At 42.8% G+C, this 22,114-nt stretch overlaps 1 protein-coding gene across 2 annotated transcripts in view; it reads right to left on the bottom strand.

The window, feature by feature from the left end:
• Nucleotides 1–3,853: 3,853 nt before the first annotated feature.
• The window catches only part of adamts6 (ADAM metallopeptidase with thrombospondin type 1 motif, 6), a 57,681-nt gene continuing 39,420 nt past the window's right edge, over nt 3,854–22,114 (bottom strand). For both annotated transcript variants that reach the window (XM_085793105.1, XM_085793106.1), the window contains exons 16-24: nt 19,103–19,226; nt 18,218–18,298; nt 15,657–15,820; nt 13,545–13,683; nt 11,543–11,672; nt 8,869–9,073; nt 8,171–8,347; nt 5,579–5,735; nt 3,854–4,005 (exon numbers count right to left, since the gene is read on the bottom strand). In XM_085793105.1, coding sequence (XP_085649231.1) covers nt 3,896–4,005; nt 5,579–5,735; nt 8,171–8,347; nt 8,869–9,073; nt 11,543–11,672; nt 13,545–13,683; nt 15,657–15,820; nt 18,218–18,298; nt 19,103–19,226 — 1,287 coding nt within the window. In that variant the 3' untranslated portion in view covers nt 3,854–3,895. The remainder of the gene's footprint in view (nt 4,006–5,578; nt 5,736–8,170; nt 8,348–8,868; nt 9,074–11,542; nt 11,673–13,544; nt 13,684–15,656; nt 15,821–18,217; nt 18,299–19,102; nt 19,227–22,114) is intronic.

Raw genomic sequence — 22,114 nt, 5'->3', positions numbered from 1 at the left:
TAGTCCAAGTGATCCCCTCCCCCTCCTCCTCCCCCCTCCCCTCCCCCTGACTGCCTCATTCAAGGTTTGGTAACCACTAAAATCTGCTTGACATTGTCATACTGAAGGTGGCTACAAAAAAGTAGCAGCAGCAAAATTAGAAATTAGTTGTTAACAGCTTCGATGAGATCCTTGCACACTCCTGCATTGTCTCTCAGATTTCTCCTCCTCCTCCTCCTCCTCCTCCTCCTCTCCCTCTTCCTCCTCCGTATAACGAGTGTGTGATGGAGATAGGTGTTCCCTTTCGTAAAACCCCATTACGCCAGCAGATATGTCACCTGGGTAAAAAAGGGTTTCAGTTACAACTGGGCTGAGTGTCCATTGTGTTGGTAGCACACAAAAAAACAACAATAAATGAAAAAAAAAAAATGAAAAAAAAAAAATTCCCAGTGTGAGGTATAAACAGATACACAAACAAAAACAATAACATGACCAGCATTTACCAACAGAGATATTGACAGGATATTATTTCATATTGTTTGGACCCAGCCTCACGTTTTTTAAGCACTGAATGGAGAGAGGGCTGAATGGAAGCGACCACTTGATAGCACCAGAAGCCTGGGAAGGCTGTAACCCTCGGAGCAGAGCAGGAGGAAAGGAAGAGGTAAACACAGTACTCCATGGAAATAAAATAAAAAATAAAAACAATTAAAAAAAAAGAAGGGAAAGCACCATTGAGTTGGCTGTTGTTGTTGTAGTTTTTCCTTCTTCTCTTTTTGCTGATGATGAGAAGGAAAGGAAACGAGGATGAGGGAGTAGAGTAACTTTATCTGAAGCCTGGATACGTGTTCTGGCAACTTATCCACAATCAGTGTGATGTGTGTGTGTGTGTATATTTAGCCCTGGCCTGTTATTTAAAGGAATAGTCAGACATTTATTCTTTGCAGAAGATTTAGATGAGAAGATCGATAACCATTTTACACAGTGGTTGGCAGAATCTCTAGTCCTGGAGGTGTGTTGCATCTAATTTAAAAAAGTCTGATCTAATCTAATTTGATTCATGATGTTTTTCCACCACCAGAGACACCAAAGGGGCTGGCAGCTCTTTTCTGTAGAGTAGGCTACCTTGTGTAGCTGGAAAAGATATGTTAACATCTCTTTGTTCCCACTGTTTGAATTACCTTGTTTCAACCATACAAAAAAAAAGTGTCAGATATTGAACGGAGGGTTTATTTGATGGACTATATCTTAGCTGGACCAGGAAAGAGCCGAAACGTTAAGGTAATAATAGCCACACAGGGTATCGAAACTTCTGTACTTCTTGCACATTGGGTCCAAAAAGCAGTTTTCCCATTGGAAATTGGACAGGGAGCAGCTGTGAGACGGTGAATTTATATTTATGTTTGGTCAAAGTTACATTTGGGAAATCCAGGAGAATCAGGGTTGAACTATTTTTATCCCATTTACATGGCAGCGGGGGAGTCAACCAGCTTCCTGAAAGACCATGAAATGATCATCATGTGATAGCCTAACAAAGAGCTATCACACTTACACACTACACTGTGTGGTTTAGGTTAGTTCAACGTTGGACGACTTATTTCCACCTCTATTTTTTCCACTTTAAGCTCCTCTACCAATATTGAAAAGGAGATGTAACATGTTGAGCTGCTACATTAGCTGTACGTTTTGTGAAGTAGCAAACATTAGGATTAAAGGGACAACTAGGACTTTTTTTTTTGTTATAAAAAAGTCTCATATTAATGTGAATGAATCTACGTCAATTTTCGATAAATATATCGTTTTGTCTAATCATTATTTTGTTATTATTTTGTGGTTGGCTCGCCCAGCGTTTCTTGCTTTCAGTTTCGCAGACGCTGCCCGGCGGGTCATGGGAATAATGCCACCGAATCACCGTTTTGGTCGGAACAACAACGGTATCTGATCGTCTTCGAACCTCTGACTTTCATTCTTGATCAATGAAAACATTCTTGGCAAATGTTTTCGCTTTCATCCGTCTCGCGCTGGTCCAAGAATTTCACCGTGTGCATGGAGGCTCATGGGAAATGTAGTGTGAAAACACTTAGCTTTCCAAAACTCCTCGTTGTCCCTTTAACAGTTTAAGTTCAGCATCCAACTTAATTCCTTTACTGACCAACAGGGGTCTCCAGTGGTGTAAAACGAAAACAATTTTATTTTCAAGTTTCGTTCCTTTAACGTAATTTATAGTCAGCTAGCAAGCAAAGTTAGCATGTTAACTAGCTAGCAGCGCCCTGTCTCATCATTTTCCGATAGCGACTCACTGTAGCGTCATAGCAACATAAATTTAAGAGCACTACAAACGTGCAAACCAGAGCTTAACTGTTTACATCTTGTTCCACTAAGTAACAAACTAACTGCCACTAAGACGATAAAGGAGGCTAATTTAGGCTGTTTATCTGTTAGCATCGTGGCTAACCATTTTTAAAAAGTCCCTGTTTCCAGTCTAAGCTAAGTTAACCGTCTCCTGGTTCTTGCATCACACAAATATAAGAGTGGTATCGATCTTCTCATCCAACTCGTGGCAAAAAAGCACCAATTTCTCCAAAATATTCCTTTTTTACTCGTACACACACACACACTTAAAACCTCTCTGCTCGCTGCTGCTAAGACACAAACAAACCGAAGAATATGAAATAGCGACTGCACTGTGGTTCCAGTGGACAAGCTGCTTTATGCTCCTTCAAAATGAATCCTTCAATAGTGAACTGAAAGCTCCTCAAGAGGATGTTTAGTTAAAAAAAAAAAAAAAAAAAAGGCCAGTTTGGTAACAGTGTTTTCATGTGGCCACGATATCTCCATAAACTCTGGACTGACACTGGGTGAACTATCATCGGAGTATCAGGAACTAAGGCACCCGTCTGGGGGGAAAGGAAAAGAAAATGACCTAAAAAAAACAAAACAAAAAACTCCTATAACCACGTGATATTTTCTGGTCCGGGATTAACACTATATATAATATACAAATCCTTACAGTATATAAGGGTTTAACGTATGTTACAGTATGTAATATTTTCATTCCAGCACAGAGACATTGAAGTTCAATCACATTACATTCCCTTCCATGACAGTAGACTACTATCTTGACAAAAACATGATGAGAGGACAATATCTCAGCTCTGTTTGGAATTGTACAATAAATATACAGTACACTGATGGGGTTTCTCTGTCGTATTTGAGCGGTAAATTGTAAATAATAGTATTTACATGAGGGGCGGGGGAAAAAAGTGCACCGAAGCCAAGAGTCTTCCTGCCAATAGCACCATCACAGTTGTCCATAAGACAGGAGTTTGACACGTTCAACTCCCACCCCCACCCCCTTACCGTATACCCACCCACCCTCCCTCCTCTGGTGAGGAGTCCTCCCCTCCGTCTGTCCGTCTCCGGGGTGTACATCCTCTGTGAGTGATGTGTCCAGCACTTTGGATTCATAAAAACAACAAACACGGAGGAAGACTAACAATGATATCAATAATTATTATTATAATAAAAATAACATCACCAACAAATAATCTTCCAAGTTCCACTTCACAGAAGTGAAAATTAAAATAAAAAATAAACAGAAAAAAATAAAGAGTTTGTGTCAGCGTTATGAGCTGAGCAGTGGTTTGGATGCCACCATGATGCAGGGCAGGAGGATCAACACATGTGACAAACAGGGAAATCCTTTCTTCTTCACCAGAAGATCTCTTTGTCCATCGTCCATTGGTCCAGAGTTTGGGGTTTCCAGTCTGCCCTGTTTTCTTCTTTCAGTGCTGCTGTATCAGCCTCCCTCCATCTTTTCCTTGCCATTCTTTCATTTTCATTTTCACTCTGTCTCTCTCTTTCTCTTCCCCTCTTTCTTTCTTTCTCACTGGGTCTCGCTCTTGTGCTCCAGAGGTCAGTGGCCCTGGCAGGTCTTGCAGCACATCTGTCTGAAGTACGCCCGGCTGCAGAACTTGAACTTCAGCACCAGCGGACAGTACGCCACTTTGTTTACATCTTTGCATTCTGGAGAAAGAAGAAAAGAGATTTAGGTTCATTTTAATATGTTTTAAATGAATTGTTTTTATGTTTTGTCACAAATGAGAGGGGGAAACTTTCTTTTCTTTTTGTTATTGTGCAGGCTGGAAAGTGAGTGTTTATTATAGTCAAGTAATATCTCTGTCTTTTATTTCTGGTCTTGTTTTGTTGTGTTATATGTGACTGTTGATGTGTGTTATTTATCAGGACACCGACGCTGCCATAGGCCCCAACTCCCTGGTGTTTTAAATCTTCTTTATACCTGTTACCACGTTGAGTTTCACAGAATAAATTAAACATCCTCCATCCTCCTGCAGCACAATCCACATCAAAAACTACAGATTTAAGTTTATAGGTTTGTAATGACTCTTGACAGCCCGCAATCGGATACGAAAACATTTTATAACTAACTTTACTGCCAACAGTTTTTTTTTTTTTTTTTTTTTTACTGAGGAAACTAAATTCAGTTTCTTAAATACTTTCCAAGACTGACAGACACTCTGCAGTATGTACAGATGTTTCACTCTAATATAAAGTAATACCAAAAACATTTTTACTTGCATTTGATGAAAAAAGGAGCCAGAACATTTGTCTTTTCGCTTCCTTGATTAGGACGTACAGTTGGAACTTGGGAATATATATTTTTTATTGTCCAATAAATGGAATATTTCTTCATCCTGTATGCATTTTTTTAGGGGGGGAAAATCGCGAGATGCTCAACGGCGTGACGCAGATGTTTAATGATAATACCCCATAGGCAAAAAAAAAAACGCAGAGGGTTAACCTGCTGCTTCGGGGCTGGTGCATCTCCCTCGGGCCTCTGACAGAGTAAAACACTGCAACTATACTTGGACACAGAGGCTAAGACTGAGACAGATCCTGGCCTCGTTCACTAACTGGGCTGTCTGCCATCCCTACGATGCAAACTCATACACTCACTCACACACACACACACAGACACACTCACACACTAACTTGCCTGCTGGATGCCGGACAGCCAGTGCTCTAAATGCCTTATCATGATCAGAGTGTCTTCCCTTATTAGGCTTTGGCCCCTGCCTCCACAGAGCCAAATGAAACGAGACATTGCCTCACTGCTGTCCGTAAAGGAACAATTAGCCTACAGCTAATCCCATTAGCCAGCCTGTAAACGCTGCTCACGTTTTCCATTCAGCCTAATCGAAAGGCCCTTCTCTATGCATCTGAATAGCCATCCATCATGTGTAAGTGTATATGGAGGCTCGAGCTGTTTCGCTTTGACCAGGAGCCAACCTCACTGGAAAGATTAATGTAGCTGGCAAAGTGTAGAGGAGTGTGTCATCCAAGCGTGTTTAGGTCATAGTAGAACAGCGAAGATGAAGATAGAGACAGTTTATAACCTTTTCACTCGGGGCTTTGTGTGAAAGCAATGCACATGCGGCACAATAGGTTATTCACACAAAACCATCTGCCTCTGCGGGTTTGAACACATTTTCCCTCTGGAGCGTGATGACAACCGCGAGCAGACGACTCATCGAGCCAGAGAGCCGACGGCGGGTCGGGGCGGTGGGACTCGTCTTACCGTCGCCGTTGGAGATGGGGGTGGCGTCGCACTTGCTCTCGCACTGCTGCATGTTGGTGGGCCGGAGGGACTCTGCGCACTCGTTCGACGGCTGCCCGGTGTACGACAGACACTGGACCGTCCTCATCTGCTGACCCAGGCCGCACTGCGCCGAGCACTGTAACAGAAAACGTCAGGCGTCAGGCGTCTTTCTCCAGTTGAACTGTGGCAAAGGTAAATGAGGACCATCTTTTTCTCTGACATCACATTCAGCCCCACTTTTGGAGTAATTCCTGCACATACATCACACGATTTGATCCAATCACGCAAACCAATCAGCCAGAGTCACCGTCCCCTGACTGTGTTTCCCAGCTCGGAGGTAACCAAGGCAAGTTTCTCTCCCTGCACACAAGAGAGAGACTCACTTTTTTGTGTATGTGTGAGAGAAAAAGAGAAACCTCTCGTTTCTCCTCAGGAATTCCTCTCTAATTCCTCGCAGACTAAGAGCTGAGCTGCAACCAGCTAGACATGACTGAAGGAGACGGGGGTAAATCATCTCAGATGAAGTAATAAGGCCACATCTATTAAGCGCTGCGAGCAGAAAAGGCCATTACTAGAAAGTGGCTAAAACCTGGAAACCCTTCAACTGATGATTGGATTGACATTATTTATAGCGTCTGTAGGATGGAAAGAATAACTGTCTTTGAAAATACGTCTCAGTCCGTCATCTGTTTAATGTGAATTTCTCGTTAAGGTTCACCCAAACTTTTTCAGTCTGCGTGCCAAGTTTTCTTTCCCTTCCTGTATTTTCATTTTATTTACTTATAATAAATAACACAAAAGCATTTTTAGCTTCAACTTGATTCGATTTGACCCACATAGCAAAAGTGAGAAAATGTTTTGGGTTTTTTTTAACATGGAAAAGTTGTTGTGTGCCGAACTCAAAATGTGCACCTGCATATCTGATCTGTGTCTGACTTCTGTCCGCGTGCCAGTCGACATAAAAAGCTTAGGTTGGTTCTATGGGCGGCCGTTAAAACTCCCGCAGGAAGGTGCCAACACACCTCGGGCAAAACACAAGCCTCAAATAAATCTTCAAAATTAATCTACTTTGGAAGCACTGAGATATAACACACCTGCCAGCCGTCACTCTGCCTATGTGTGTGTGTATTTGTGTGTGTGTGTGTGTGTGCCCATGTTCGAGTGTGTGATGTGAGTCCGAGAGAACTACCAGGCTTTCTGTCACCTCCACTGATCCTCTGTGGCCGCCTCAGATCAGTGAGCCCGCATGTCATCCCTTCCCAATTAGAGAGTCTTTATTAGGGCCCGCTGCCAGCCATGACAGATGGTGTACGTCAGTGGTGTGACTTAAGTGGGATTTGAACCGGTGACCTTTTGGCCCCGGAGACCAGGCGTTCGTTCTGTAGCTGGCTACAATCTCTCTCTCTCTCTCTCTCTCTCTATCTCTCTCCTCTTCTTCTTTTCTGACGCTCTGAGGGACGGAGTCGCTGTGAGGCCGAAGCTTATAATTACAGCCAAAAAAAGACAGAGGGAGAGGAGAGAGGACTGCACATGCACACACACACACACTGAAACACACTGAAACACACACACACACATACACCTCTGCAGTGCATGAGAAAGTGCTGCGTAAGAGCCGACTCCAGCTGTTGCTCTACGAGGTATTAACCCCGACTCAGCGTGGCGAGGAGCCCGCTCTTTGATGGAGCGAAACGCGCCGAGGTTATCAGTCGACTCTGCGTTGTTTACAACCCGTATTGGCTCCTCTGATTGATCTGTAAAAGCGTTACGTTACTGATGTTCGTCGACAACGGCAACGAGGGACAGCTGTCTGACCTAGACCTGCCTGCTGCTGCTGACTGCTGACTGCTTGACCTTTCACCTCTGACCTCTCTGGACAACGCAGATGCCGTGACATCAGCGAGCCTTCCTCCGCCGCGTCGAGCCGTTCCTCTAAACATCAGAGCAAAGTGTTTAAAAATTCCACTTTTACACCAAATTATTAACAAACGCCACGAAAATAACAAGCCGTCCTTTTTTTTTTTTTTTTGTGGATACAGCTTTTCTTTCTGTGACGCACGTTTCTCTGGCGTCCGCTCACTAACATGAGTCAGCTGTGTTGTAGAGAGTGTTGCTGAGCGCACTAAGTCATGTCAGGGTGAACCCGGCGAGTGCCCCTCCTCCTCCTCCTCCTCCTCCTCCTCGGCCTTCCTCTAAATCGTGTTCCTGGAAGTGATAGAGAGGCCTGGGCCGAGGCAGAGATAAACTTCAAACAGCCAGGAGGATATTACTGCCACTGATCACACACTCCAGGCCTGCTGGAGCACTTGGACCCACACACACACACACACACACACACACACACTGACATCACAGGCCTGAATGTCATGCAGGTGTAAATTATATTAACCATTCACCAACACATGGAACCTATCTGTGCATCTTTTGTCTTTTAAACATCGTGGCTGTCCTTTTAAAGGATTAACCGGCGCTCTCTGTTGTTTGGGGGGAAGAGAGAGAGAGAGATCACTGAGATCAAGTGGTGCCGTTGTGTCGTTGTGCTGTCGTGTCGTTGTGTCGTGTCGTTCCTACCTGTCCCCATTCGCCAGGGATCCAGCGTGGAGGAGGACAGCGCCCGAGGCTGCAGCGGATTCGGACCGGAGGTTTGTTGAGGCTCGGGCAGTGGGCGGGCGGGAAGGTCTTGGTCAGGTCGCTGCTCTTACACAAGGCGATACGGTGCTTGTAGCCGGGGCCACATTTAGGTGTGCACTGCAAAAAGAAAGAGGAAAAATAGGAGGTGTAAGAGGTAGGTAGGTAGGGTAGATAGATAGATAGATAGATAGATAGATAGATAGATAGATAGATAGATAGATAGATAGATAGATAGATAGATAGATAGATAGATAGATAGATAGATAGATAGATAGATAGATAGATAGATAGATAGATAGATAGATAGATAGATAGATAGATACTTTATTTATCCCAAAGGAAATTCAATTTCTCAGCTGCACAATAAACAACATCATTCAACAGCAACCGGTCAGTTCATACAATTAGTACATAGAAAATAAATAATAAATAATAAAAACAATGACAATAAATAGCCCATGGTAATAATAAAAATGCAGGATTGCAGTGGAAAGTGCAAGTGCATACGTATGTGGGACATCATTCCCCTTGTTCTACAACTCCACTCCCTCCCCTTCCCAGTAAGAAGAAGATCATCAAAAGAAAACAGCTTCAGGACATCATCATCATCGTCATCGTCATCGTCATTGTCGTCGTACCTCGGACCAGTCCAGGGTGACCCACTTGGGCGGGCAGGACTGGTTGTTGCAGGACTCGCGTTCGATGGGTCGGTGGGTCAGACAGTGTGTGTCCTCCAGCGTCTCCTCCTCAGCCGGGCCGATCTTCCTGATGCACAGGACCGTCCTCGTCCTCATCCCGCCGTCGCACGTCTTCCCACACTCTGACCAGTCGCCAATAAACCACCTGGAAGGACACAGGCAAAATCCAATAAGTCACCTTATTATTATATATGAAGGCAGTTTTTTTCAGTCCAGACTGAAACATGTTCACACGACTGAGAATCAGATTTATAAACTTTACTTCTTTGATCCGACAGTTCATGATTTAAATTCAATTTCTTTTGAGTAATTTAATTGTGCGAAGTTCTTACATGGCTCAACTTATGAGAACTTTGATTAATTCTCTCAAAGAAAAAAACATTTTTCTTGACGTAAGAAGAAAAATTAGAGCCTGAACGTTTGGTAAACGGCGCTAACAGGAGTCATTACTGACACAACCTGGCACCACAAAGGGCCCCAAATCCTCAGATGACCCCGAAAAAAAGCCCCAGGTCCACTTTATGTCAACAACACCTACCACTACAGCACGGCACATTATAAAATGGAAAAAAAGGCGCCGATGGTGTTTTTAGTTTTCCCTCCCGGAGGTCTCCGACTGGTTTAATTTCCATATTTCTGGAAAGCCGTTTGCTGTCTTGACAAAAATTAGATGAGAAGTCTAACACCGCTTTCATGTCTGTGCACAGTGTGAGTGTTTTTACGAAATGTCACGCCATCGTTTTATTAGCAGAGAAAAAGAGGAACCTCATTTACTGGTTGCTTTAATTGTTTAGTCTATGAAATGACAAACAGCAGAGAGGATGAGTGCAACGTGACGTCTTTAAATGTCGCGTCGACCAAAGATATTCAGATTATAGGGAAACCAGAGTGTTTGACTTTCTTCGCTTAAATAGTGACAGAGATAATTAATCAAAATCAAAAAAAAAAAAAAAAAGTTTTCCTGTTGATCGTTTCGGACCTAAACGCTCGGACGTGACCTGGCAGACAGGTGACCACCACGTTGTTGAGTGTCCACTGCTGGACCGGACCAAATCCAGAAGAATTAGACCCAGTGTTGTTCGCCCCCCCCCCCCTCCCCCTTGAATCATCTGGAAGAATGCATTCAGAATTAACAACGTGTTCAAACATCTGTGTTAGCTTTCATTACTCAAGCCCATAAAACTCTGGCTATTCTAAAACAATCGTGTTTACACGGTCTCTCCTTTAGTCGGCCTTTCCTCAGGGCTGCAGACTGAGGGGGGGGGTGTGTGTGTGTGGGGGGGGTGTTTGCCTCCCCCCCCCCACACACACACACACACACACACACACACTAATGCCATGTGTGCGCTGTAACTAAATACACACATACACACACACTCTGCCACAAGCCTTCAAGTATTAATCAAAACAAATGAGATACCACAGGTCTGCGTCCACTGAATACAGATGTGAAAACAAATAACCCAAGACTGAATGTATGAAAACAAATTACCACTTATACAGTAGATTTACGATACGATCGGGTTTTTCTGGCCGGGACGTCGCCGAAAGACACGGACGCTCGCTCTCATACGCAAATAATTGTCAAAGAGTCTGAAACTAATTAATGTGATGCATTTAATCCCTCTTTTTTTTTTCTTTTCTTTTTTTTTTTAACAGACATGATTGAAGTAGGTCTGGACACGCTTCCAGCTACGGCGCGGGGGGTTTACGGACATTTGGCCACCAAACACAAGTTCATATTCCACCTGTATACGTGTATATTACCCCTGGAGGATCGAGCGGAGAGGCCAAAACAATCAAACACAGGTGGTTATTTTCAGGGCTCTTATTTTTGGCACGAGGCAAACATTGAAAATAGTTAACATATGCCGTTATAAATCACTGCCGTTTTATTTCATTATTTTCTTCCAAACACATTTTTACAACCAGGGCTCATTGAAGGCAAATTAATATCACGAGTCAGCCTCGTTTTTATGGAGGCTTTTTCTTTTGAAGGCGTTAAACTTAAAGCTGCTACACTCAATATTTTTTTATATGAACAATGGATCAGATGTCTGCGGGTAGCGTGCAGGGTGTTGGTGTCGGTGTCGGTGGTGGTGACAAACCTGCAGAGAGTTATCACCTGACACAGTTTCCCCTCACCTGCAGGTCTACGGAGCGTTTTAGCTTCTTAGAGCTCATTGTTTTGGTTTTACAGACTCCATATTCACTGGTTTGCTTTCATTTTAATGCTTTAAAATGGTAAATAAACTGCACTATTTTAGTCTTATTGACCATGCACAACTCATACACTAATGGAGCAGCCATCAGGGGCAATTTGAGCTTCAGTATTTTGCCCTAGGAGGAGCAGCACAGTCTGAACTAAAGTCTGATTAATGGATGGAATAACCGGTGGCAGTTAAAGTTTATTTATTCATCATTTAAGTCGTTTATCATCCTAAAAATCCTCCTTAAAATGAGACGAGCCGCTGTTTTTCTCGCTTCGGTATCATTGTGAATGAGGCGTTTGTGGACTTCGCACCGAAACGAGCTCTTTGGAGCTTGTTAGCGCGCTGATAAGTGACAGTTATAATAAAGGCCGACGGGGGAGTGGAGTGATACTAGGACGTACTCTGGGGGACACGGCTCAGTGTTGCAGTCCCTCTGGTTCTCCGGTGGTTTGCTGTCTGGGTCACAGTAGCTGTTCTGCACCACCGAGTTGTCGTCCAGCCTCTTACACACCACCTCCTGCTTCTGGGAACCTGCAGAGAGGGAGGGAGAGGAGAGAGGGGGAGAGGAGAGGAGAGGAGAGGGAGAGGAGGGGGGGAGCTGATCAATAAGGCTTCATAGAGCTCAGCTGATCTCGCACATTAAACCCCCGCAGAAACATGGAGGAAGCCCGGACGGCGTGTCGACGAGCGCTGTGTTTGAGCGGAGATGGTATCGCTTTCAGTCTGTAGTAAATCCAGACATGTAAATTCCTGATTCTTTGCAGGATATCTTGGCAAATCACTTTTACAGAGAGGAGAGCTCTTTACTTTGGCTTCTAATGGAGAGAGTGAGGGCTACCGTATCGGTGTCACACCTCCCACTGTGTGTGTGTGCGTGTGTTTTGTGTGCGTGCGTGCATGTGTGTGTGTGTGTGTGTGTGTATGTGTGTGCCATACAAACTCAGAAAGGGTCTGTTTGGACCCTCGTGGGACATATCCCACAGCAGACTTGTCTGGCAGCTGTAATGAGATATGGATGTGTGTGTGTGTGTGTGTGAAGTATAGAAAGTCTACCCATCTGTGCTTCAAGTAAAATACAGGGGTAAAAGAGTTTCAGTTGTAAGGCTGTCAAAAGGTGTTTTTCATGGATTTTATTAGCGTGGTGATATATTAAACAACGCTCCATGATTAGCTGAGCTAGCTGTATCGAATGGGTGAATGATTAAATAACATTTTTCTGATTTAAAGCTCCGTGCGGCTCCGAGACACACCGTGGACACAAATTAGATCATTTGGATCAACAATGCAAAGGCATGTTTATGACGCTGGAAAGGAACCGTGTGTGTGCTTCCCCCATCTAAAAAGGCAGAGCTTCAGAACTCCTGCTCCGGACTTGGAAATCCTTCCTCAGAAAAACCCACATGCTTATTCAGTCATGCTTTTACAAAATATTACAAACCCGTCCAGGCCACGCTTGACAACTGGGAAGAAACACTATTTATTGTTACATGAAACCCATTGCTTTTGGGCTAAAAGGTTTGGTTTAGTCATTCTTGAGGCCATGGTCAACATTTCGCTGCGGTTTCAAGATTTTGAATGTTTGACTTTGTAGGACAAGCGCTCTGGAAGAAGCGGCCGTATCTGTGTGCAGCCGCTCGGTAAACCAGAAGCTATGCAGAGCAGCTCATTCACAGAAATTACACCATATTCATTACTCTGGCTAAAATATGGAAAATATACATATTGAATTTATTAGAGGGCTGAATCTCCAGGCTATAAAGTAATGATTTTGGAAACCCAGCTCAAATTATGATACTGGGTTTCCACACACTGCTCTTCAGCATTTGTGGAATTATTGGTTGGGGAAGATTTACAGAATGACACACACACACACACACACACACATATGAAGATATGAAGTATTAAATATTTGAGAAGGTTAGAAATACTCAAGAAGAATTTAAACACCCACAGCGTGTTATGGTATTCAACACCAAAATGCTTCAGTGCTCTTTTTCAAAAGGCAAAAAAAAAACTGGCCACCGGAGCTCAGCAGAAGGTCGAAGTTTCCTCTTCTCCCATAAGAAAATAAACATTGATAATGTGAACTTACACAACAGTTTTAGAAAATCATTGTTTATCAGGGGGGGAGAAAAGACATATTGTATGTCACGTACCTGGCAGATTAACGCTGCTCTGCTCAAAATAAAATCAGTATATTATGAGAACTGCTTGCAAAAAGATGATGAATGAGTGTTTTTGCATTTGGCACCTGACAGACACCTGACTGCAGGAGAGCAGGAATGATCCTGTGTTGACATGCAACTGCTTTTATGCAGAAAAAAATGTGTTTAAAAAAGTCAAACGAGGTGAAAAATGTGACACAACCACAAGAGAAACAGATCTCAGCGCCGACCGACTCACCTCCAGCGCAGGTAGCCGAGCATTCGGACCAGGGCAGGTGGTGCCAGGAGAAGCCCACCTCGTTGTCGCCGCTCCCTGTGCGCTGGATGGGCACGTTGAACTTGTAGCGAATTCCCATGTTCTGCTCCTGGAGGAGAACCTGCAGGGAGGAGCACAATGGAGAACACAGGTGAGGACGGAGGGAGAGAGATATGTAGTGTGGCTCCAAAAACACACATATTATTCATAATTAGCCTATAAAATTGATATATCTAAGAGATATGTCCTTTATTCACTCTTATTAGCTCCATTTTTGTCTCCACCAGCTCCTTTAGAGAAATATCTGTTTGAAAACCCCAAAAAAACAATGAGTTATGCTAAACATCTCTGTGGAGCTGGAGTCTTTCACGTTACACATAGTAATGTGATCCATTGTTAACATGAACACAGCGATCACAGGAACTTTAAATGCAGCCTGAGGAGTCCAGATCAGTGAAGCCCCGGGTGGGTTTATATCCGTCTGCTGGAGGCAGAGACTGAGGAAGTTCGGCAAAGCTTTGCAAGCCGCAGAGAAATGGCTAGTGGTCGAGTGGCCGGTCGCTTTTTTTTTTTTATTCCAGTGGTGCTGTGTGGTCTGGTATGTTCAACATTCATGTCAAGGCAGAAACCACTGGATATTATGGCAAGGAACTGTACAGTTGCCTCACATAACAGACAATCATGTGCAGAACAGCATTAAAAAAAACAAAATAAAACAAAGAAGTGCATGACTGGTATGTAACGTGCACGCGCAGACTCCCCCATACAATGACATAAACACTCAATAAATCAAAGGACATTATGTTTCCACTCAGCCAAAACATTTTACTCTCAATATCTTCATAGAAATAGTTTTCAACCCCAAACCACTGGCTGAGGGTCATCTGAGGTCAGCGCCCAGATGTTTGGGTTTCAGTGGGACGGACACAGACCGACAACACGAACTCCCAGAAACACGTCAACACGGAGCTGCAGAGCGGGCGGGGCCAGTTCAGGTAAGTCCTACTGACTTCCTGCATAGACAATGATACTGTTACTGTAGGTAAATGGTAAATGGACTTAGGTAACGCTTTTCTACTCTCTACCACTGTCATATTCACCCAATCACATACATTCATTCAACGCTTCTGTAGCTACAGAGCTTGATAGCTCACCATTCACACATTCACACACAACAATGACACATCGGGGCAAGTGTGAGCTCAGTATCTTGCTCAAGGACACTTGTGGACTGGAGAGGCATCGAACCGCTGACCTTCTGGTTAGTGAAAGACTCTTAACAGCTCAATAATTGATACAACAAATGAGCCTGAAGTTTAAAAATACAACTTTGATCAAAGTCCAAAATCAAATAAAAAATTGAAAGGTAGCGTGTGAAGATATTGCTCGTTGGTAGAGCCATGTTTGTGTGAACTGATCGACACTTTGTTTGTCTCTCACAGCAAATTGGAGCTGAAAGTTTCATTCTTTTCCTGATCAAAAGGGATTTTTTTTTTAAATGTATGCTTGCTTTATGCAAATGCAACGATAAGAATAGAATATAGAATTATACATGAACCAAATATTATCACAAACCCTCAAAGGCTGCTTTGCAATATGCTCAGGCACAAGCATGACGGCACCATGGTTACTGTTTGGTTTTCGACTGTGACCTGATTAACGGGTCAGGTCAGAGTCGGGCACATTAATTGCACATCTTTAAAAAAAGAAAAGGTTGAGGTGTTTGCATTAACGTGCTGTTGTCATTATTATTGTGCCCTACTTTGTTTGCCTATCAGAAAGCACCACAACTGCAAACATCCAATCACCGATCCTAGAAATCTGCTGCACTGAGGAAGGAAAATGAAATATAAAAAGAATATATTTTGAAAAAAACCTGATAAAAACATTCAGCGTCATGAATCAGATCACTGACAGAGACTCTGGGTCAATTTGACCCTGTTTAGTTCCTGACAAAACATTTTCAGGGGTGTTTTAGTGTTTCTGTGACGGCAAACTGATGTGATTTGTAAGAGGCAAAGTTGTGATAATTAATTTGTGTAAACATTAGATTATGTTGTCTCTATGTTGAGGGACACTGCGATGTTGTATTACCATGACAACCAGGTTTTCCGTGGTCGCTCCCAGCGCCTCTAACGACTCGGGTTCGTCGGCCGGTCTCTTGTAGTGGAAGGTCGTGCCCGCGATGTCGAACTTCCTGGGCCAGTCGATGGTCCACGCTCCGTTGATGTAGTAGTCGTCCTCTTCAGACTTCAGCGCTGCGACATCACAGAGACACAGAGAGACAGAGAGAGAGAGAGAGAGAAATACTCTTAGAGAAAAACCGCAAACCAGAAGCAGACAACAGCAGGAAACGGTAGCTGACTGAGACAGCAGGTGGAGACAATCATTTGGCGTCATTTGTCTTCATCATCATCATCATCATCACCACCACCACCACCTGACCCCTGACAGACTTGAGCAGAAACACACCGTGAAGAGTGGAGACGAGTCACGTGCAGCAACACGTACATACGTCTAATTTGGGAAGAGAAAGAAAACACTCCTCAGGTGAAAGCCTGGACGAACCTCGTGAATACCACTCTGTCTGGTTGTCAAAACAAAAGTTGGTCTCCAAGCACAACAGATCTGAAAATATCCACTTTCTCTGCGTTGAAATGGGGCCAAATTGAGGAGAAATGATCCGAACCGCTGGCTATTCTGTCTCCCTGGCTCGCGCTTCTCCAGATTCCCCTCTGCTGTATTTACGCAGATTAGATGAACAACAGTTTACTCGACTATAACGCACCACAATCCTCTTCTCAATAAATTCATTCCCTGCACATCTGGCGCTCCCGCTGCGAGCACGGTGACTTTGTTATTACGAGCAGTGCAGTTTACACAAGTCTTCACAAGCACTATTTTTGAATTATCTCACTAAGTTTTTGCTTTAATAAGACTTTTTTTTTTTTTTTTAAATGCAAACTTTGCTGACCTAAATAGGAAAGACCCAGACAATGCTACAAAAGCAAAATATTATCTTTATCACTGGGGTCACACATGAAATTCATAACAAAGTTACAAATTGCTTGGAAGGGAAAAATCTAGCCCCGACACAACAGCCAAAATTGCACTCTTTAAACTTTGATATATAGACATCATATCCTCCATAATCCTGGTGGACCAGGCAGCTGTCACCAAGGCCCTATAAATCTGATGCAGCTCTCCGGTTCAAAGTGTAACTTAAGCCCTCCATCAACACCATCCGCTATAAATTCAACACACTGTCACATGTCTTTCTCTAGTTAATGAAAAGACACAGAACTGGCTTAATTGAATCCGGTTGTTTGATTGTTATGGTTCTGACGCTGCCAGTGGTGCAAACAGTTTTTGTTTAGTCTGGAATAGAACGGATGAGTTCGGTGCCAAGACGACTATCACACACATGCACAGATCCACAGAGGGCTTTTTTTTTTTTTAAACCCTCAAAAAACACAATGTTTCATAGCTTCACATTGGAGATTAAATGATGGCACCTTCTAATTTGCTCTTGACAAAGGCACAAGGAAATCCCTGGATATGTGGTTGACAGAACAGAACACATAATATGAAACAGCCTCATGTCACAAATTGCCAATTCATAACACTGCACTGAATTACAGGGTCTGCTGAGACTGATGGATAGATAATGAAACAAGATAAACCGCCCGCAGACATGCAGCTCGCTGGAGCTCCGCGGAGCTGTGCTGTGCAGAGACACAGTGGTGTTCACTGGCGCTCGCTGCTAACTTCAGCTCATCAACCATAAAAATGAATAAGTGAATGAGTATTGAAAGGAACAGTGTCATTAGGATTCATCCTCTGGGGAACATAAATGATGTTGCACCACTTAACTTCAATCCATCCAGGAGTTTGATTGGTGCAGACATCTAGATATTACCGGTAATATATTTGACCTGTTTGTGGTGCTAGAGGACACGTCAGGGAATCACTTAAACCATTAGGGTTTATCATCTGGGAACCATGAATATTTGTATCAACATTTCATTATGATCCATCTTATAGTTGTTGAGATATTTACTTTAAAAAAAACTATAAACTTACGACCAGTGTATGCCAAGGTGCCGGAAAACGACAAATAAGTGTACAAAAAAAGATCTGCACATTTGGATCTGATGCAAGTTTCAGTAAGGTGGCAATAGAAGAAATGTTAGAAGGTGAAGAAGTCGTTGTGGTTCATCCTGTGGGGACCATGAATCTCCAGAAATAACTGTACAGTACATATGTTTTGTTCAAAAACTCTAATGTTATCGTCATGGTGGTGCAAGAGGAAAAACTACAGGATCCCAAATGTTATTATTATTATGGTTCATCCTCTGGGACAGTAGTCTGTGAACTAAGAACCTACCAAAAACAAAAATTTTGTGTCTCTAGATGAAAGGTCGTGGGATCATAAAAGTCAGGAGACCATGCATGTGTATACACAATAAATCGAACAGATATTTCAAGGGGGCTGGACAGACAAACACTGACATCCCTGCAGCACCAGCGTCAGTGCCGTGGTTAATAATAAGAAGCAAAAAAAAGAAAAAGAAAGAAAGAAAAAAAAACCACAACAGTGCATTTTAGTCTAATTATCATGGTGACTCAGTCGTTCCAGGGCCGCCGTCACTCACCGATATAATTCTTGGACATGGCAACTTCTTTAATCTCGATGTGAACTGATCCTTTTGGGATCTGAACCACCTCCATGTAGCCTGGAAGACAGGGACACTCATCAGTAAAGGGGTATTTCTTCCCGTCAAACACCACCCCCACCCCAACCCCCACCGTTACCCAACCCTCTCTCTCCAATCCAGACGTATTTCACATCACAGAGGAGACAGAAAGTTACACATCATGTAAGGTAGAAGGAGCACCTATAGAATAAACCCCAAATTGCCGAAAAAGGACAAAGCGGGAGGACAACACAATCCCCTCCTTTTTTTTTTTTTCCAGACACACATGCACACACTGTATTTTTAGATGGTTTACTTGCCATACCATAGAAGGAGAAATATGTTTTCTCTCTCCTTGTCTCTATAGACGACTTCAGGCTACAGCCCAACGCCAAGCCCCCTATCTCTACGCCTGATTTCTTCACTCCATGATGTAATTAATGGGAAAAATATTATGTTTTGATCCATATTCTGACAACATAATTCTAAACAGCCAAAAACATATGCTCTTGTCGGTGAGTGACAAAGGTGAAAGAGGCACATTTCCATGAAAGATTATCTTCCTGGCTTCAGGGATGTGTTGGATTTTGGACAAAAAGCTACTTTTGCCAAAAAGGACAGTGAGTTATGTTGTTTTCTTCACGGTCATCTCCGGTGACTCGAAGTTTGTCACATGTGGTCATCAAACCAAAACACACGCTCCGCTTCACACCAAGTGAATCAAAGAGGCCTGAAAGCTGCTGTAAAACACATCAGAGGAGATCTGATGGAAAGCCACCTAAGCCTCTCGTTCCCCTCCCAAAAAAAAAACACAGCTGACGTGTTTTTTTGTTTTTTCTTTACCTCCTCTGGGTAGAGACTCGTTGAAGAGTCCCTCGGTGGCCTCGCAGGTGCTGCCGTCGCCTCCGCACACGCGGCATCGATCTTCTTTGGCGTCAGATCCCAGGATGTTGTCACAGCCCACGTGCTTGAGGGGGGGGAAAGAAAACGTGGAATGTTTTAATTGAAAACTGGAAACTGGATCAGCGTCTTAATGAAGCCCCATGAAAAGACGTCACGTCAGACAAATCCTTTAACACAACTCCACTGATACTAAAACTTAAAACTATAATTGCTCGCCATAAAAAATGATTGACTTGAGATGTTTTAACAAGCCAGTGCAACAGATATAAAAATCGCTGGCTGCAAATACGTTTCAATATGGAGGCCGTATGGAGATCATTAAATCTTTATCTGTGCTCAATTTGTAGTGATTGCTTCATCACTGCCTGATTGGTCATGTTTACACAGAGGTATTCGGTAGATTTTTTACTGAAGGCAAGATCGTCTTAATCATCACATCCCAGATCTGTGTTTTTGGTTTTTTTCTTCATTAAAGCATTTGCAACATGAACTCACTCGCCTGCGGCTTTAAATTTATGCTCACTTGGATGAATTAGTGCATTTTACATCAAAATTACAACATGTTTATCTATGTGCATTACTGAGTGCAGGAGTTAAACTTGTAATTGCCAGCTGGGATTAGCAGTTAGCGCTGACTGATGGCGATTAAATTGCCTAAAAGTGTGTGAATGTGAGTGTGTGCATTTGTTTCTATACGTCATATGTCGGCCCTGTGATTGACAGCCGACCTGTCTTGGTTTTACCAAACACTCTCTACATTGGATGGATGGTTTGGTTTGGTTTATTTAAGATCCCCATTAGCTTTTGCGAGGCAGCAGCTTTTCTTCCTGGGGTCTTTTCATTTTCATAAGTGACAAATACAAACGACTCTGCAAACGTCAATACATAAAAACAAAAATACATACAGAAGACACTATACACACACAAACAAAACATCCAAGACGAACACCAAACATAACATTACAGTACCAGCTCCTACATTGAGTGAGGATGCCATGACCCAATTTACAGATTTACACTAATGGTCAAAATTATAATCCAAATAATAATCTCTTAGTTTCATTTGAAAACTAACCATGTTTCTTTGTTGTATAACATAATTCAGAAGGGTATTCCACTCCTTCATAGCTCTATATAATATGGATTAGATGGATTCACAACTATCTACATATCCGATGTAATACATAGGCAACCATATCTTACACTTACTAGAGCTGCCACAATTAGTTTCTCCAAATATTATGATAAATCATAAATTATTGAAGCTATTTCCTGAGAAACAGGACAAAATGTTTATGTGAGTTTCTCCTTGGACAAAATTAAAAGCTCTGATATGAGTAATTAATCAATTGATCCTCATTAGTTGCAGTTCTACACTGTGCAGAGCATTGAATCTGAGTGAAATGGCAGCAAAGGAGTGTCGTGTACAGTAGATATACAGACACAGCTCCTGTCTGAACTGTCTGATAACAACTTTATCACCTCAATACTGTGTGACAATACAACTGTGATTACTGTTGTCACCCACACGTCCTCTCCTCCTCTGAACCTCCCCGCCTCTATCTATCTCTCTCTCTCTCCCTTCTCTCTCTCTCCCCGTCTTCGGCACATGTGCACAACATAGCAGTTTTGAGTGTTTCTGACGTCTTTCCAAGCAGACAGTGTTCCAGAGATTTATCATGGTGTGGCAGCGAACCCAGAGCGCCAGCCTCTGAAATAAAACAACGTGCTGCTCAGACTGGAAATAAACCTGTAATGCTCCTTTGGTGGAGAATATTCCACCTCTTAGCGCTCTCTTCCCATTAAAACACACACCATGTTGTGTTTTTATATTAGAATCAGAGTAATGTTGTGGGCACAGACACAACATTTTCATGCCAAACAGGAATCAAATTGTACGGTCAGGTGGAAGTCAAAGCAAATACTTAAAGCGAGGAACCAAAAAGTTATTTCAGCTGCATCTCACAATACACAAAAACCCTCATCTCCACACAAACACACACATATACACACACACACACGCTAACTATACAAAGTGATTTATGCTCAGGAAAATAGAGACGGCACCAACTGCCAACTCCTTTCAATAAAATGTTATTTTGCCTTGTTATTAAATCAGCCTTTTCAAATATATATAAATCATTATTCAATCAAAACAATGATTTTTGTGTTTTATTTATCACAAAACAATCCTGGTTGAGCCTGCACCGCCCTGATAAGAGTCACAGACAGAGCGATGCCAGTCATTCGATCACAATCTGCCACAATCAGAGGCTCAAAGGTCCAATTGTTCTTCACTGGAGAATGGACGCGGTTCTGTGAGCGCTCGTGTTTACGGGGCACCGAGGCCGAGGAAACTCGTGTGGAGCTAAAATGTCACTGACAAAATATCTGTCACAAACAATTTTCAAATTTCAGGGCAGGGGATGCATATTTTCTTATCTATTTTTTATTGTATCTGACATCCAAATTGATCCTAATACTGGGTTCAGTTTGGCACGGTGCCAGTTACTGCATCAGTCTGTCATTTCATAGGGATTTGCCTTCATTACACAGGACTGATCACTTAATTATGTCTGGAAAGAAGTCCTTACAGTATGATCTATGATGTGTTTTCACTGGCTTTTGTTCATGCATATTTAATATGTTGAGTATATGAATTAGTATATGAAGAGAGAATTAGCTTTCAATCATAATTAATACGATAAAAGTTATATCAGCTTCACCTGGTGAAGAAAAGTACAATTTGCCTCAGGGGCTTTCAACCACATCTCAAAGGCTTCCTCATTGGACAGTTTGCTCTGTTGTCATCATGTGACCTGAATGTGAAAACGGCCTTATAATAACTTCCCACTCAGGAAGACCATGAGCAAGGCAATTGAAAGCGCCAGTGTTTATTACTAGATATCAGATATGATGATAACACTGAACAACAGACTAAAGGGCCAAGAA

Source organism: Trachurus japonicus, chromosome 12, assembly GCF_045865225.1.
Source record: "Trachurus japonicus isolate A0001 chromosome 12, Traja_1.0".
NCBI lineage: Eukaryota > Metazoa > Chordata > Actinopteri > Carangiformes > Carangidae > Trachurus > Trachurus japonicus.
Note: the sequence above shows the minus strand (reverse complement) of the source record. Positions and strands in the feature narration are given on the sequence as shown.